Genomic DNA, 17,104 nt, shown 5'->3' on the forward strand with positions numbered 1-17,104 from the left:
CTCTAACTTTACATTAAAATTACAACATCCCTATTGTATAATAAATTTAATCTTACCTTTAGAATTAAAATAAACTATATTAAACTATTAATTAACCTACCCTAACTATTATCCTACAATTAAATTAAACCATATTAAACTATTAATTAACCTACCCTATTATACTACAAATACATTAAACTACCAATTAAATTAACTATATTACATATTTAAAAACCTAACCCTACTCAAATTATTTAAATATACAATTAAAAATTTCTAAATTACAAAAAAGAAACACTAAGTTACAAAAAATAAAAAACCACAGTATCAAAAAAAAGAATTACACCTAATCTAATAGCCCTATCAAAATAAAAAAGCCCCCCCCCCAAAATAAAAAAACCCTAGCCTACAATAAACTACCAATGGCCCTTAAAAGGCATTGCCCCAAAGAAATCAGCTCTTTTACCTGTAAAAAAATACAACCCCCCCATTAGTAAACCCCACCACCCACACAACCAAACACCCCCAATAAAAACCCTATCTAAAAAACCTAAGCTCCTCATTGCCCTGAAAAGGGCATTTGTAAGGGCATTGCCCTTGAAAGGGCATTTAGCTTTTTTACTGCCCAGAACCTACTCTAAAAATAAAACCCACCCACAAAACCCTTAAAAAAACCTAACACTAACACCCGACGATCCACTTACAGTTTTTGAAGTTCTGCTTGAAGGATCCATCCTGCCGGCAAGAAGTCTTCATCCGGGGGGCCTCTTACATCTTCATCCAGCCGGCGAGGAGTGGGTCCATCCTGAAGACATGCAGAGCGGGTCCATCCTGAAGACCTCCAACGAGGAGCTCCTCTTCAATACAGTCTTCACCGTAAACTGGATCTTGAATGCAAGTACGTCAACCAAGAAGGCGTCCCTTGCATTCCTATTGGCTGAAAGGTTCCAATCAGCCAAAAGGATTAGAGCCGCTAAAATCCTATTGGCTGTTCCAATCAGCCAATAGGATTTGAGCAGCTATCATCCTATTGACTGTTCCAATCAGCCAATAGGATGAGAGCTCAATCCTATTGGCTGATTGGAACAGCCAATAGGATTTTAGCAGCTCTAATCCTATTGGCTGATTGGAACAGCCAATAGGAATGCAAGGGACGCCATCTTTGATGAAGTCACTTGCATTCAAGATCCAGTTTACGGTGGAGACCGTATTGAAGAGGAGCTCCTCGTCGGATGTCTTCAGGATGGACCCGCTCCGCATGTCTTCAGGATGGACACGCTCCTCGCCGGATGGATGAAGATAGAAGAGGCCGCATGGATTAAGACTTTGCCGGCTGGATGAAGATGGAAGAGGCTGCCCCCGGATGAAGACTTCTTGCCGGCTGGATGGATCCTTCAAACGGAACTTCAAAAACTGTAAGTGGATCGTCGGGGGTTAGTGTTAGGTTTTTTTTAAGGGTTTTTGAGTAGGTTTTATTTTTAGAGTAGGGTCTGGGCAGTAAAAGAGCTAAATGCCCTTTTAAGGGCAATGCCCATACAAATGCCCTTTTCAGGGCAATGGGGAGCTTAGGTTTTTTAGATAGGGTTTTTATTTGGGCGGGTTTGGTTGTGTGGGTGATGGGTTTTACTGTTGGGGGGTGTTTGTATTTTTTTTTTTTTAAAGGGAAAAGAGCTGATTTCTTTGTGGGCAATGCCCTGCAAAAGGCCCTTTTAAGGGCAATTGATAGTTTATTGTAGGCTAGGGTTTTTTTTTTATTTTGGGGGGCATTTAGATTAGGTGCAATTCTTTTTTATTTTTGATACTGTGGTTTTTTATTTTTTGTAACTTAGTGTTTTTTATTTTTTGTAACTTAGTGTTTATTTTTTTTGTAATTTAGAAATTTTTAATTGTATATTTAAATAATTTGAGCAGGGTTAGGTTTTAAATATGTAATATAGTTAATTTAATTGGTAGTTTAATGTATTTTTAGTATAATAGTTAGGGTAGGTTAATTAATAGTTTAATATGGTTTAATTTAATTGTAGGATAATAGTTAGGGTAGGTTAATTAATAGTTTAATATAGTTTATTTTAATTCTAAAGGTAAGTTTAAATTTATTATACAATAGGGATGTTGTAATTTTAATGTAAAGTTAGAGGGTTGTTAGGTTAAGGGGTTAATAGCTTAATTTAGTTTATGGCGATGTGGGGGGTTGGCGGTTTAGGGGTTAATAGGTTTAATTAGTGGTAGTGATGTGGGTGGCCAGGGGTTTAGAGGTTATTAATTTTATTTATTTGCAGTGGGGTCCGGGAGCGGCGGAATATGGGTTAATACTTTTATTTAGTTGCAGTGGGGTCCGGGAGCGGTGGGATAGGGGTTAATACATTTTATTTAGTGGCGGCGATGTCGGGGCGGCAGATTAGGGGTGTTTAGACTTGGGGCTTATGTAAGGGTGTTAGGTGTAAACGTAACTGGTTTTCTATCATAGAAATCAATGGGATATCTGGCAGCAGCGAACATAAGCTTTTGCTGCTTTCAGACTCCCATTGATTCCTATGGCATCTGCGGCCTCCAAGGGGGCGGACTGAAAACCAGGTACGCTAGGCCGTAATAGCCGCGAGCGTACCGTTTAACTATTTGATAACTTTTAAAAAGTGTCAAATAGTGCAGAATGTGTATTCGAACATCTGTAATGATGTAAGCATCGATCTGTGTCGGATTGAGACCGGAGGATCGTATGTTACGTCACAGATTTCAAATTTTGCCGGTCTGTAGGCTTTGATAACTAGGTTGAATCAAGCTTGCCAAGTAAATAGTTAAACTTATATGAGTTAGCAGCTAATGGTGAGATGGGCTGGAAGGTGAGGGGTTAACCAGAAGTAAAGGTTTAAACTGGCAGTTGAGGGTTAAGCTGACATGAGCAGGCAGTTGTGTGGTTAGATGGAATTAAAGGGTTAACCTGGGATGTACTGGCATGTGAGAGGTTAAACTGAGCTGAGTTAGTAAGCAAGAGGTTACATATTCCCATCCTCTTCAACTTACAGTGATGGAAGAAGGACTTTGCTGCGTATGGCAAATGACAGGTCACATGATGATGATGCATCAATGAGTTCACGTGGTGTGAAGGAGACATGAAGGAAGATTAGGAAAGACAGACTGTGAAATCATGAACATCAGACTACAGCTAGAGATATATTTCATATTACACAGCTTTATAGACAGATCACTATCGTTAGATACACAGTAATATCATAGACACACGTTTGTGCCCAGTTATATCTACAAAGCATTAGCTACATCGCTGTCACAAAGCAGTCACAGCACTAGCACAGTCATCTAGCAAAGTCATGTGTCATGACGAACGTTCTAAAGAACAAGAGACTGCCGCATTGATCCCAACTAGGTAATTATACTCAAACAGCTATGCAGGACGTGATCTGGGTCAGGGGGAGGTTATTACCTACCTTCCGCTGTGTTATCAGAGGACCAGAAAGGACACAGGCTGAACTCCAGTAAAAACCTGCACAAGACAGGGAGAGAAGAACACAGCATGGAACCTTTACCAGCGTCACAATGCATCAACAAAATACTGTGATATAAATGAGAGCTACCGTGCTTTGTTTATACAGTGTAATACTGGTGCCAACAGGCAGAACATCATAATACAACCTGCAAATAGCAAATAATAAAGCAAATCCTATTGTTAATCTAAAAAAAAATCTCATCTGCTGCCTTTCATGACTGCGTGTCATGTCCTGTGAACAAACAGCAATCATTTAGCAAGGTCTAGGGTCTAGTGACATCAAAACATATAATCAACTGTTCTTGAACACTGTATAAGACTAAGCCCTTGAAGGAGAATGACAGTAAAGGAAAATGTCTGCTAAGCATTAGTTTGGTAAAAGGGCAGCAGTTAAAAAATATATTTTGTCCTACTCAACCATGCCCCTCAAATGAAATGCAAATACAAGCTCAATGTATTTAAGATAATGTTAAACTGCACTAAACATCTCATTCCTCGTTATTGGAAGAGAACTACTTGCCTGTCTCTCTTCAAATGAAAACAGTAAGAAAAACTCTTAAAGTGATGGTAAATCCAAGCATTTAACAAACGCTAGTATTTACTATCACTACAAATCAAGGGCAGTTTAATTCATCAACCGTGTAAAAAAAGGTGCTAAACTCACCCTTTCTGTGCCGTTGCACAGCGCTAAATTAAGTGGCTCCGGACGCCCACAGCAGAACGATCTCCTTCACTGAGGTGACGTTTGCACCTCTGAACCCATAGCCGTGTGTGTCAACTGACAGGTTTCTTTATGCACGCACGAGTATTGGTTCAGAGGTGCAAGCTGCACCTCATTGGTAGAAGATCGTTGTGCTGTGTGTAGCCAGAGCCGCTAAATTTAGCGCAGTGCAACGGCATTGAAAGGGTGAGTTTAGCACCCTTTTTTACACGGTTAATGAATGAAACTCCCCTTGATTTTTAGTGATGGTAAATCTTAGCATTTATTAAACGCTTGGATTTACCATCACTTTAAATTGAAAAAACAAAACAAAACAACAAGAGTAAAACTAGGTAGGTAAATAAGAGCTCAGGAGTGAGCACGTGTCTTTAGTATTCTATGGCAGTAGTGTTTTGCAACATTGTATAACAAAGCTACAAATAATGTTGCAAAACACTGCTACCATATAGTACTAAAGACACGTGCACACTCCTGAGCACTTATAAGCCTACCTAGTTTTACTCTTCAATAAAAGATACCAAGAGAATAAAGCACATTTGATAACAGAAGTAAATTGAAAAGTTGTTTAAAAACAAAATTTATGCTTACCTGATAAATGTCTTTCTTTCTGAATATGGTGAGTCCACAACTTAATCAATTACTGTTGGGAATATCACTCCAGGCCAGCAAAGAGGACCAAAGCAAAGCTGTTAAGTGTCACTCCCCTACCCACAATCCCCAGTCATTTTTTCCAGGAAAATGGAAACAAGGTATAACACAAAGGTGCAGAGGTGCCTGAGGTTTAGTAACAAATAACTGTCTTAAATTTAAGGGTGGGGTCGTGGACTCACCATATCTGTAAAGAAAGAAATGTATCAGGTAAGCATACATTTCTTTCTTTCCTAAGATATGGTGAGTCCACAACGTCATCAATTACTGTTGGGAACAAATACCCAAGCTTGAGGACACAGATGAATAGGGAGGGGAAACAAGACAGGCAGACCTAAACAGAAGGCACCACCTCTTGAAGAACCTTTCTCCCAAAAGAAGCCTCAGCCGAGGCAAAAGTATCAAATTTGTAAAATAAAAAAGTATGCAGAGAGGACCAAGTTGCAGCCCTGCAAATCTGTTCCACAGAAGCTTGATTTTTGAAAGCCCAAGAAGAGGAGACAGCCCTAGTGGAATGAGCTGTAATTCTCTCAGGAGGCTGCTGTCCAGCAGTCTCATAAGCAAAACGAACCATACTTCTCAACCAGAGGGAAAGAGAAGTAGAAGTAGCCTTCTGACCCTTACGCTTTCCTGAGAAACAAACAAACAGGACAAAAGACTGGCGAAAATCCTTAGTCGCCTGTAGGTAGAATTTTAGAGCATGCACAACATCCAAGTTGTGCAACAGACGTTCCTTATGAGAAGAAGGATTAGGACAGAGAGAAGGAACGACAATTTCCTGATTAATATTTTTTATCAGAAACCACATTAGGGAGAAATCCCAATTTAGTACGAAGAAACGTCTTATCAGCATGAAATATAAGGTAAGGAGAATCACACTGCAAAGCTGAGAGTTCTGAAACTCTCCAAGCAGAAGAAATAGCAATAAGAAACAAAACCTTCCAAGATAACAATTTAATATCTATGGAATGCATGGGCTCAAACGGAGCCGGCTACAAACTTTAAGAACAAGATTAAGGCTCCAAGTAGGAGCAACAGGTTTAAACACAGGCCTGATTCTGACCAGGGCCTGACAAAAAGATTGAACATCTGGCACATCCGCCAGATGCTTATGTAAAAGAATAGATAATGCAGAAATCTGATCTTTCAGAGAACTGTCTGACAACCCTTTCGCCAGACCTTCTTGGAGAAAAGACAAAATCCTTGGAATCCTGACCCTACTCCAAGAGTAGCCCTTAGATTTGCACCAATAAAGATATTTACGCCATATCTTATGGTAAATCTTGCCAGTAACAGGCTTGTGAGCCTGAATCATGGTCTCAATGACCGACTCAGAAAAAACACGCTTAGACAACACTAAGCGTTCAATCTTCAAGTAGTCAGCTACAGAGAAGCGAGATTTGGATGAAGGAATGGACCATGAGTTAGAAGGTCCTTCCTCAAAGGCAGCCTCCAAGGTGGAAGAGATTACATCTTCACTAGGTCTGCATAAAAGGTCCTGCAAGGCCACCTGGGAGCTACTATCATTACCGATGCATTCTCCTGTTTGATACGATCAATGACTCGTGGAAGGAGAGCAAGCGGAGGAAACAGGTATGCTAGACTGAAAACCCAAGGTACCGCCAGAGCATCTATCAGGGCAGCCTGAGGATCTCTCAATCTTGAACCGTACCTCGGAAGCTTAGCGTTCTGTCGAGACGCCATCAGATCCAACTCCGGTATCCCCCATTTGAGGGTTAACCTGGAGAACACTTCCGGATGGAGTGCCCACTCCCCGGGATGAAAAGTCTGTCTGCTCAGAAAGTCCGCTTCCCAGTTGTCCACCCCTGGAATGTGGATGGCAGATAGACAACAATTGTGGGCTTCCACCCACTGAATAATCCGAGCCACCTCCTTCATGGCTAAGGAACTCTGAGTTCCTCCCTGGTGGTTGATGCAAGCCACTGAGGTGATATTGTCCCACTGAAACCTGATATACCGGGCTAAGGACAACAGAGCATTGTAAATCGCTCTTAACTTAAAGATATTTATGGGGAGAGCAGACTCCTCCCGAGTCCATAGACCCTGCACTCTTAGTGAGTCCCAGACTGCTCCTCAGCCCAGCAGGCTGGCATCCATGGTTACAATGACCCAGGAAGGTCTCCGGAAGCATGTGCCTCGAGACAGATGCTCCTGAGAACACCACCATGGGAGAGAGTCTCTCATCGACTGATCTAGATCTATCCTCTGAAACAGATCAGAATGGTCACCGTTCCATTGTCTGAGCATGCATAAATGTAGAGCTCTCAAATGGAATTGAGACAGAAGCTCCTGAGAACACCACCATGGGAGAGAGTCTCTCATCGACTGATCTAGATCTATCCTCTGAGACAGATCAGAATGGTCACCGTTCCATTGTCTGAGCATGCATAACTGTAGAGCTCTCAAATGGAATCGAGCAAAGGGAATTATGTCCATGGAAGCAACCATCAGACCAATTACCTCCATAGATTGAGCCACTGATGGCCGAACAGTAGACTGAAGAGAGAGGCAAGAGGAAAAAATCTTGGATTTTCTGACCTCTGTCAGAAAGATTTTCATAGATAGGGTATCTATAATGGTCCATAAGAAAACCCCCCTTGTAGTTGGAACAAGGGAACTCTTTTCCAGATTCACTTTCCATCCGTAGGAATGTAGAAAAGACAACAAGATCTCTGTATGTGAGTTTGCTTGTTGAATAGATTGCACCTGAACCAATATGTCATCCAGGTAAGGCGCCACTGCAATTCCCCAAGCCCTGATCACTGCCAAGAGAGCCCCAGAATCTTTGAAAATATTCTGGGAGTTGTGGCAAGGCCAACTGGAAGAGCCACACACTGAAATTGTTTGTCTAGAAAGGCGAATCTCAGGTAATTGTGATGATCCCTGTGAATGGGAACATGAAGATACGCATCCTTTAGGTCTATGGTCGTCATAAACTGACCTTCCTGTACCAAGGGGAGAATGGACCGAATGGTCTCCATTTTGAAGGATGGCACCCTGAGAAACTTGTTAAGACACTTTAGGTCTAAAATAGGACGAAAAGTTCCCTCTTTTTTGGGAACCACAAACAGATTGGAATAGAATCCTAGACCCTTTTCCCTTTCGGGAACAGGAACTATAACTCCTAGGGAAGAAAGGTCCCGAATGCAATTCAAGAATGCCTCTCTTTTTATCTAGTCTGCAGATAATCTTGAGAAGAAACCTGCCCCTGGAAGGAAAAGTCTTGAGTTCTATTTTGTAACCCTGAGACACTATGTCCACAGCCCAAGGATCTGGGACATCTCGTACCCAAGCTGGATAAAACAGAGAAAGTCTGACCCCCACTTGATCCAGTTGCAGACTGGGGGGCAACCCCTTCATTCTGACTTAGACTCAGCTGCGGGCTTCTTAGATTGCTTCCCCTTCTTCCAAAACTGATTGGGTTTCCAAGAAGATTTGGAGTGTTCCTACTTGGAAGAGGGAGTTACGAAAGGAAAGAAAATTACTTTGACGTCCTTTAGATCTTGTCTTCTTGTCTTGTGGTAGAAAATACCCTTTTCCACCAGTAATGTCAGATATTATTTCTGCCAAAACAGGGTCAAACAGGGTCTTACCCTTGTAAGGAAGAGCTAAAAGCTTGGACTTGATTTCAGCCACAAAGCCCTGCAGTCTAGCACAGCAAAGCCACATATCTTGGCTCCTAGCTTAATAAACTTGCATGGTGGCATCAGAAATAAAGGAATTGTCTAGCTTGAGAGCCTCAATCCTATCTTGGATTTTCTCCAAAGGAGTCTCAACCTGTAGAGACTCGGAGCATCGAACCAGTAAGATGCCGCACTGGACACCGTGGCCATACAAACTGCTGGTTGCCACTGAAGGCCTTGATGAACATACATCTTCTTTAAATAAGCCTCCAGCTTTTTGTCCATAGGATCTTTAAAAGAGCAGCTATCCTCTATAGGAATAGTAGTTCTCTTAGCCACAGTAGAGATGGCCCCTTCTACCTTAGGCACCGTACGCGATGTGTCTTTAATGGAGTCAGCAACAGGAAACATCTTTTTAAAAACAGGAGACGGGAAAAATTGCATCCCTGGCTTCTCCCATTCCTGCGCAATAATCTCCGTTGCACGGTCTCGAACAGTAAACACTTCCACTGAGGAAGGAACATCAAAGTATTTATTAAGTTTACTTGATTTCTTAGGGTTTACAACGACAGGCGGGTCAAAGTCGTCCAAAGTAGCTAAAACCTCCTTTAACAATATGCGAAGGTGTTCAATCTTAAATTTGAAGGACAACACTTCAGCATCAGATGAAGGAATTATACTGTCTGAATCTGAGATTTCACCCTCAGAGGCTACTGATGTATCCTCCTCATCAGACTTATTAGAGAGGGCTATCTGAGTAGCAGAGGTTGGAGCGGAAACCATAACATCTGAGTCTCTAATGTTCCTCTTACATTTTCCCTTTAGCATAAGAATGGCAAGATAAGATAAGGCCTCAGATACCGCTGAAGATACCTGGGCAGCAATTTCTGCAGGCAAATAAACTCCTCCAGGAGACTGATAGGAACGTCAGGGCACTGTATGTGACGCCACTAAGGCTTGGGACGTTTGAGAAGAAAACTGTGGCATTGCTTGAAGAGCATCATCCCGAGAGACGGATGGATCAGAATTAAAAAGTTTATCTTTATTTTCCTCTCTATACATGAGGAAGAAAATTGCAATGGTGTCACAACTTGGTTCTCCAAACAAAGGAGACACTCCATAACGGCAAAATCCTGCTCCATTAAATAGAATTAGAATAATTTGCCTCTATTTTAAAGAGGTACTGTCACTTTAAATACTACAAAGACGCTTTAGTCTAAAAAAAAACCTTCATACTGAGTCACCCTTTATTGTGAACAATGAAAGAAATATTATGTTAAATATAATGACACCTCAGCCTGATGACTGAGGTGCCTACCTGCCCCTTCGGACCAACGAGGAATGCTAATGCAGCCATGAACAACCTCTCCGATATATTCTCTATGAGCGGAGGTAGAAATCATATGACCAGCAATTGAAAACTGCGCCAGAGTATAAAAGTGCCAGTGTTTCAAAACTGGAAGAGACAAAACGGAAAAGCCGTTGCCTGACAGATAATACATCAGAGCCGGCAAGAGACCGCTTATATTATCAGGGTAGCGTAGAGCTAAAAAACCTGCGCATATCCCAAATCTGTTTGCAATCTATGTATAGTATGCACAGCCACCCAATAAAAAAAGTACCTGCTCACTGCCAGTATTAATCCTATACCCAGGATTCTAGTCCCATAATGTGTGCAGAGATATAGGCCAGCATCTCAGCTTAACCCTTTCAGTGCCAGCCTCCTAGCCCCAGAAGACAAAAGGCACTTACATGCACATCTAGCCGTCCGGCAGGAGGACAGCTCACATGGTGTGGAAGGATGCCACTCCTTACAGAGACCTGTGAAATAAAAGAAAGAACAGAGTAAACCTACTCTAACTTTCTGTAACATGGGCAGCAAATATGTTAGGAAAACGCAGCAAGGCCCACCTCACAAGTTCCTAACTGCTTTAAATCCACCACTGCCCTACTGAAGAGACTAACGTGGACTACGGCTAGACCCAAAAAAATCTTGCTTGTAGCGAAAAAAATCTCATTTTCTTCAGACACCAAAAAAACTTCACCTCCTTAATTTACAGAGGCAAAGAGAATGACTGGGGATTGTGGGTAGGGGAGTGACACTTAACAGCTTTGAAGTGGTGCTCTTTGCCTCCTCCTGCTGGCCAGGAGTGATATTCCCAAAAGTAATTGATGACGTTGTGGACTCACCATATCTTAGGAAAGAAATTACATGCTCTATCCGAATAATGAAAGTTTAATTTTGACTTTACTGTCCCTTTAACATAGAATTTTAATTGAGTGAAAATACATAGGAATTGTATGATTTTGCTGGTAGCTATGTTGCCTGATACTCTTCTCGAACAATGACCACTGTTTAGTATAACTTCCACTGCTTACTTGTAGTTGTGCTCTCCTCTTTAGATATTATAAGAACCTGCAACCTTGATGTGACAGCGATACATGAAAACTCAAATAATAGATAACATAAGCTATACGGCTAATATAGAGTGTTTCGTTTTTACAATATTCGTATTTATATACTGGTAAAGTGACAATATATTTTGTATTATTGAATATCTGTTATTCTTTTCTTTATCCTTTTTTTAATTGTATAGAAATTTCAATAAAAATTATTTCACTCAAAAAAAATAAATTAAAAAAAATATTTTATTTTGTATGACAAAGGGTTATTTAAAGGTTATTTAAATTTCAAGCTGAAGTAACATGATGCACAGCTAATACCAAGGTAGCTATAGCTCGCTAGCTGAATCCCTAGTTGTGCATATCCACACTGTGATACATTTTGAGAAGTTCTCTTTATAGATGGAACAAACACATTTTATCATGTCCCTTTAAATTACAGAGTAGACAATGTAAGTTTGTCACTGGGTGACCAAAAGCTTTTCTAACTATAGATTAAAAATATTTTTTCTTAGTTTAAAATGTTGTTTTAAAGTAATACATACACTTAGGGACTTAAAGGGACATTATACGCTAGATTTTTCTTTACATAAATGTTTTGTAGATGATCCAATTATATAGTCTACAGTTTTGCTTATTTTTAAATAACTGCACTGATTTTCAGACTCCTAACCAAGCCCCAAAGTTTTAGGAGAATACTGATGTATACTTACTCCAGCTTGCTCCTGTTTGTGTAAAGGGTCTGCTTGTTTTGCTATAGAACCACTTTCAGCGGGTGTTCCAGTTAACCTTTTCCATAGTGCTAAACTGGGATCTTCTAAGTAAGTTTTAAACGGTTTTACACTAGATTTTTAGATCAGTATCTGTGCATATTATTCTTTATTGTAGTGCCTATTACATAAAGTTAAATTAAAATTGGTGTAAAATTGGTGTATACTGTCCCTTTAAGCAACTTTCAATTTTTTTAGTTTGTGATAATGTACATGTTTAACAATATAAATATAACACTTACAGGACTAGGTTGCTGAAGAGCCATTGGGCTGCTGACATCAGAGCATATAGTGGCTGAAAATTAAACAGGAGAAAAGAAAAAAAAAGATATATGTGCATTAATTTCTTTATTATTCGTCTGAACTATTCGATAGTTTCTATTCTAGCAAAGTTAAAAGATGGTAGATAAATTAGACAGACAGATAGATAAGACAGACAGAAACATTAGACAGACAGATAAATAATGGCTAGATTAGGAGTTTTGCGCTATACCGGGTGTGTAAATAACGCAATAAAATGAGCGGTACCGCACATTCCATAGCGGAATGGCAAATCGCTGTAACACAACCCCATTGATGTCTATGGGGAAAAGAAAGTTACGTTTAAACACCCTAACATAAACCCCTAGTTCGCCGCCCCCCGACACTAAATAAAGTGATTAACCCCTAAACCGCCGCCCCCCGCATCGCTGACACCTAAATAAACCTATTAACCACTAAACCGCCAGCCCACAACATTGCTACTACTATAATAAAATGATTAACCCCTAAACCGCTGCCCCCGACATCGCCAATACCTAAAAGTTATAAACCCCTAATCCGCCACTCTCCGATATTAGTGTTTTATTTTTGGTAATATTATAATGTAAAAGAGCTGTTTAACTTAGGGCAATGCCCTATAGAAAGGCCCATTTAAGGGCTATTGGTAGTGTAATTGTTTTTATTTTTGATCATTTCGTTTATTATATTTTGTTATCTTTGATTTTTTTTTATTTTTCATACATTTTTAGTGTTTATTATTTTTTGTAATGTAAGATTTTTTTATTTTTTACGTAGTATTAGGTTTATTTAAATTTGTAATTTAGGTTTTTTGATTGGTATTTTTTTAAAATGTTATTAGAATAGTAATGTTAGGTTAATTTATAGTTTAATGTTAGTTAGTTTTTTATTTCACAGGTAAGTTTTTATTTATTTAAAGAGTTATATTGTAACTTTTAATTTAAAGTTACCGGTTGTTAGGTTTAGGGGTTAATAGTTTAATTTAGTGTTTTGCGATGTGGGGGGCCGGCTGTTTAGGGGTTAATAGGTTTATTTTAGTGTCGGCGATGTGGTTGGGAGGCGGATTAGGGGTTAATAAATTTAATATAGTATTTGCGATGCAGGAGGGTGGCGGATTAGGGGTTAATAAGTTTAATATAGTATTTGCGATGCAGGAGGGTGGCGGTTTATGGGTTAATAGGTAGTTTATGGGTGTTCATTTTAGTTATAAGTTTTTCGCAAAATCCATAACTACTGGTCTCAGATCGTGGAATGGCTCGTTCCGGTATAAGCTGTAACGCAAGCATTATAGCCGGACCCCACAACCTGTAATATGGTGCTATGGAAAATCACGCACTCAAACGCCATTTTTTGAGTGCGAAATAGAGGGTTGCATTAAGGCTCAAATGCTTGCATTACAGTCTATACCGCAGCGACTCGTAATATGCGTTACCGGCCATTCCACGCGCAATGGCCAATTTTTCAGCGGTAAAGCCAAACCGCAAAACTTGTAATCTAGGTGTAAGATAGATAGCTAAATCATTTAGACAGACAGATATATTAGACAAATATATTAGACAGAGATACATGAAACAGACAGACAATAGATAGGGATTTAGGACTGCAACTAACGATTATTTTCATAATCGATTAATCGACCGACTATTTTTTCGATTAATCGACTTATCGGATAAAAATAAAAATATAATGTTTTCCTATATTTAAAATAAAATCTAAGCTATTTTGCCTGCAGCAGAGAAGAGGTGCTCAGATGGTGTTGAGGTGCTTAATATGTATAAGTATAGTTTTGCCAATTTTACCAAGGTGGGATTATTTATCTTTGTTATCTCCACGAATGCAAGTGGCCTCTTAATAAAGTAAGCCTGGACTTAATTCTAACATAAAAATATCTTGAATATCTATATGCAATGGTAAACAACCAGCTATAAGGTTAGGGAAAAAATATCTACTCCGCTCTTAAATTAACAGATATATAGTTAGAGGTTGAATTTTGTACATATTACAATTAAATAAAAATATTAAAAAAAAAAACAAAAAAAATCAAAAGCGCTAAGGACTATATATATCAATAACAGGACAAAGCCTTACATATTTATCTATACAGTACATATAATCAGCAATATTAAGCGATCATGCTAATAATTGTGCAAACAGATAATAGTGCACATCAATTCAAATAACAACTCCCATCAATCTAGGGCTAGGTGTAAGTAACAACCTGGGCACTGTATCATGCAAAGCATAGTTCCAAAACATCTGATTTAATATAAACAATCCAAATGATGATTCCTATTATATCTGGGTTGCACATAAGCCAGGAGTAGTTGTAAACTTAAAAAGAAACTGTACATAAAAAGTGAAAAGTAAACGTCTGTAGACATCCTTTAGGCTAGTGACATAACCATAAAACACAATACCATGTGCAGGAGCTTATTGGAGTGAACCAGTTAGTGCCGTGCACAGACCAACTAATCGATTATGAGATTCGTTGACAACTATTTTCATAATCTATTATTATCAATTATATTGATTAGTTGTTGCAGCTCTAAGATAGATGATAGATAGATTATAGAAAGAATATTTAAACACAAAGATATATTAGATAGATCAGACAGACAGATTAGACAGACAGATAAATAAGATAGATAGATAAATACATTAGACAGACAGATAGATCGATAAATACATTAGACAGACAGATAATTAAGATAGATAATAGATAAATCAATTAGACAGACAGTTATATTAGACAGATATATTAGACAGATATATTAGACAAACAGATAGATAGATTGATAGATAGATTACAGATTATTTACACCGACAGATATATTAGATAAATTAGACAGATAGATAGAAAATACTTAGATAATGTTTTATGCGTGGGTAAATTGGACTTTTGTACGATTCTTACATTTAGTAAACCGCGGGCGCCACTGTGATGATGATATGGCAGTTTACACATCGCTTGATAATCATATAGCGTCACTCTGAGGAAGGAAGATATAAAATGGATCAGTACTGACGTTTTCCCCAGCAGAATCTGTCAAAGCTAATACAACCCCACGTAAAGGGACATTCCTTCCAAAATTGAAATACACATGGATGCATTTCAGTTTTGAATAGAAGAATTTTTGTATTATACATGTATTAGCAAAAATGCTTCTAATAAAAGCTATAAATGTTTCAAAAGTATATTTAACCCCTTAACGACCGTGGCTAACCATAAATGTCGCTGGTTGTTAAGAGTTTGCCTGCTTGCTATAGCGCGGGTCTTGCTGCAATTGGCAAGACCATGCTATTAGACCCTCCCCCTAGACAAGCCCCAATAGCGCTCTGAGTAGCTGCAGTATTTAAATTGCTGGTGCACTGAGAATATCTAGCTATGCTTCACATGCACCTGCAGAAAAAAATGTTAACACTGAAACAGTAATAACTTTTACTAGAAGCATTTTTGCCAATACATGTATATTGCAAATATGTTTATATTCAAATATGTAATTCATCTATGTGCAGTTCAATTTTGATGGGAATGTCCCTTTAAATGGACATTGAATGTTTTTTTCAGGTAGAGCATACAATTTTAAAGAACTTTAAATGTACTTCTGTTATCAAATTTACCTCATTCTCTTGGTATCCTTTGTTGAATACATAGCAATGCTTGACTGGGATCTAGCTGAATACATTGGGTGAGCCAATGACAAGAGGTATATATGTGCAGCCACCAATCAGCAGCTAGAGTCTGGCTAATGTATGCTTTGCCACAAAGGATACCACGATAACAAAGCAAATTTGATAACAGAAGTAAAAATGGAAAGTTGTTTAAAAAGTAAATTTATGCTTACCTGATAAATTGATTTCTTCTATGATACGACGAGTCCACAGATTCATCCTTTACTTGTGGGATATTATCCTCCTGCTAACAGGAAGTGGCAACGAGCACCACAGCAGAGCTCTCTATATAGCTCCTCCCTTAGCTCCACCCCCCAGTCATTCAACCGAAGGTACAAGAAGAAAAAGGAGAAACTACAAGGTGCAGAGGTGACTGAAGTTTTAAATCAAAAAAATATAATCTGTCTTAAATTGACAGGGCAGGCCGTGGACTCGTCGTATCATAGAAGAAATCAATTTATCAGGTAAGCATAAATTTACCTTTCTTCTATAAGATACGATGAATCCACGGATTCATCCTTTACTTGTGGGATACAATACCAAAGCTACAGGACACGGATGAACGGGAGGGACAAGACAGATGGTTAAACAGAATGCACCACTGCTTGAAGAACTTTTCTCCCAAAAATAGCCTCCGAAGAAGCAAAGGTATCAAATTTGTAAAATTTGGAAAAGGTATGAAGTGAAGACCAAGTCGCAGCCTTACAAATCTGTTCAACAGAAGCATAATTTTTAAAAGCCCATGTGGAAGCCACCGCTCTAGTAGAGTGAGCTGTAATTCTTTCAGGAGGCTGCTGTCCAGCAGTCTCGTATGCCAAACGGATGATGCTTTTCAGCCAAAAAGAAAGAGAGGTAGCCATAGCTTTTTGACCTCTACATTTTCCAGAATAGACAACAAACAGAGAAGATGTTTGACGGAAATCTTTGGTCGCTTGCAAGTAAAACTTCAAAGCACGAACGACGTCCAAGTTGTGCAACAGACGCTCCTTCTTAGAGGAAGGATTAGGACACAGGGAAGGAACAACAATTTCCTGATTAATATTCTTATTAGTAACAACCTTAGGAAGGAATCCAGGTTTGGTACGCAAAACCACCTTATCAGAATGGAAAACAAGATAAGGCGAGTCGCATTGCAATGCAGGTAGTTCAGAAACTCTTTGAGCCGAAGAGATAGCAACTAAAAACAAAACTTTCCAAGATAGAAGCTTAATATCTATGGAATGCATAGGTTCAAACGGAACCCCTTGAAGAACTTTAAGAACTAAATTCAAGCTCCATTGCAGAGCAACAGGTTTAAACACAGGCTTGATTCTAACTAAAGCCTGACAAAACGACTGAACGTCTGGAACATCTGCCAGACGTTTGTGCAGTAAAATTGATAAAGCAGATATCTGTCCCTTTAGGGAACTAGCTGATAACCCCCTCTCCAATCCTTCTTGGAGAAAGGACAAAATCCTAGGAATCCTGATCTTACTCCATGAGT

At 39.1% G+C, this 17,104-nt stretch overlaps 1 protein-coding gene across 1 annotated transcript in view; it reads right to left on the minus strand.

The window, feature by feature from the left end:
- Positions 1-17,104, minus strand: part of CACNA2D4 (calcium voltage-gated channel auxiliary subunit alpha2delta 4) — a 1,345,448-nt gene that overhangs the window by 44,054 nt on the left and 1,284,290 nt on the right. Inside the window, exons 33-36 of the mRNA XM_053718853.1 lie at positions 14,864-14,939; positions 11,913-11,965; positions 3,426-3,481; positions 3,004-3,024 (exon numbers count right to left, since the gene is read on the minus strand). Of these exons, the coding sequence (XP_053574828.1) occupies positions 3,004-3,024; positions 3,426-3,481; positions 11,913-11,965; positions 14,864-14,939 (206 nt within the window). The remainder of the gene's footprint in view (positions 1-3,003; positions 3,025-3,425; positions 3,482-11,912; positions 11,966-14,863; positions 14,940-17,104) is intronic.

This window comes from Bombina bombina, chromosome 6, assembly GCF_027579735.1.
Source record: "Bombina bombina isolate aBomBom1 chromosome 6, aBomBom1.pri, whole genome shotgun sequence".
NCBI lineage: Eukaryota > Metazoa > Chordata > Amphibia > Anura > Bombinatoridae > Bombina > Bombina bombina.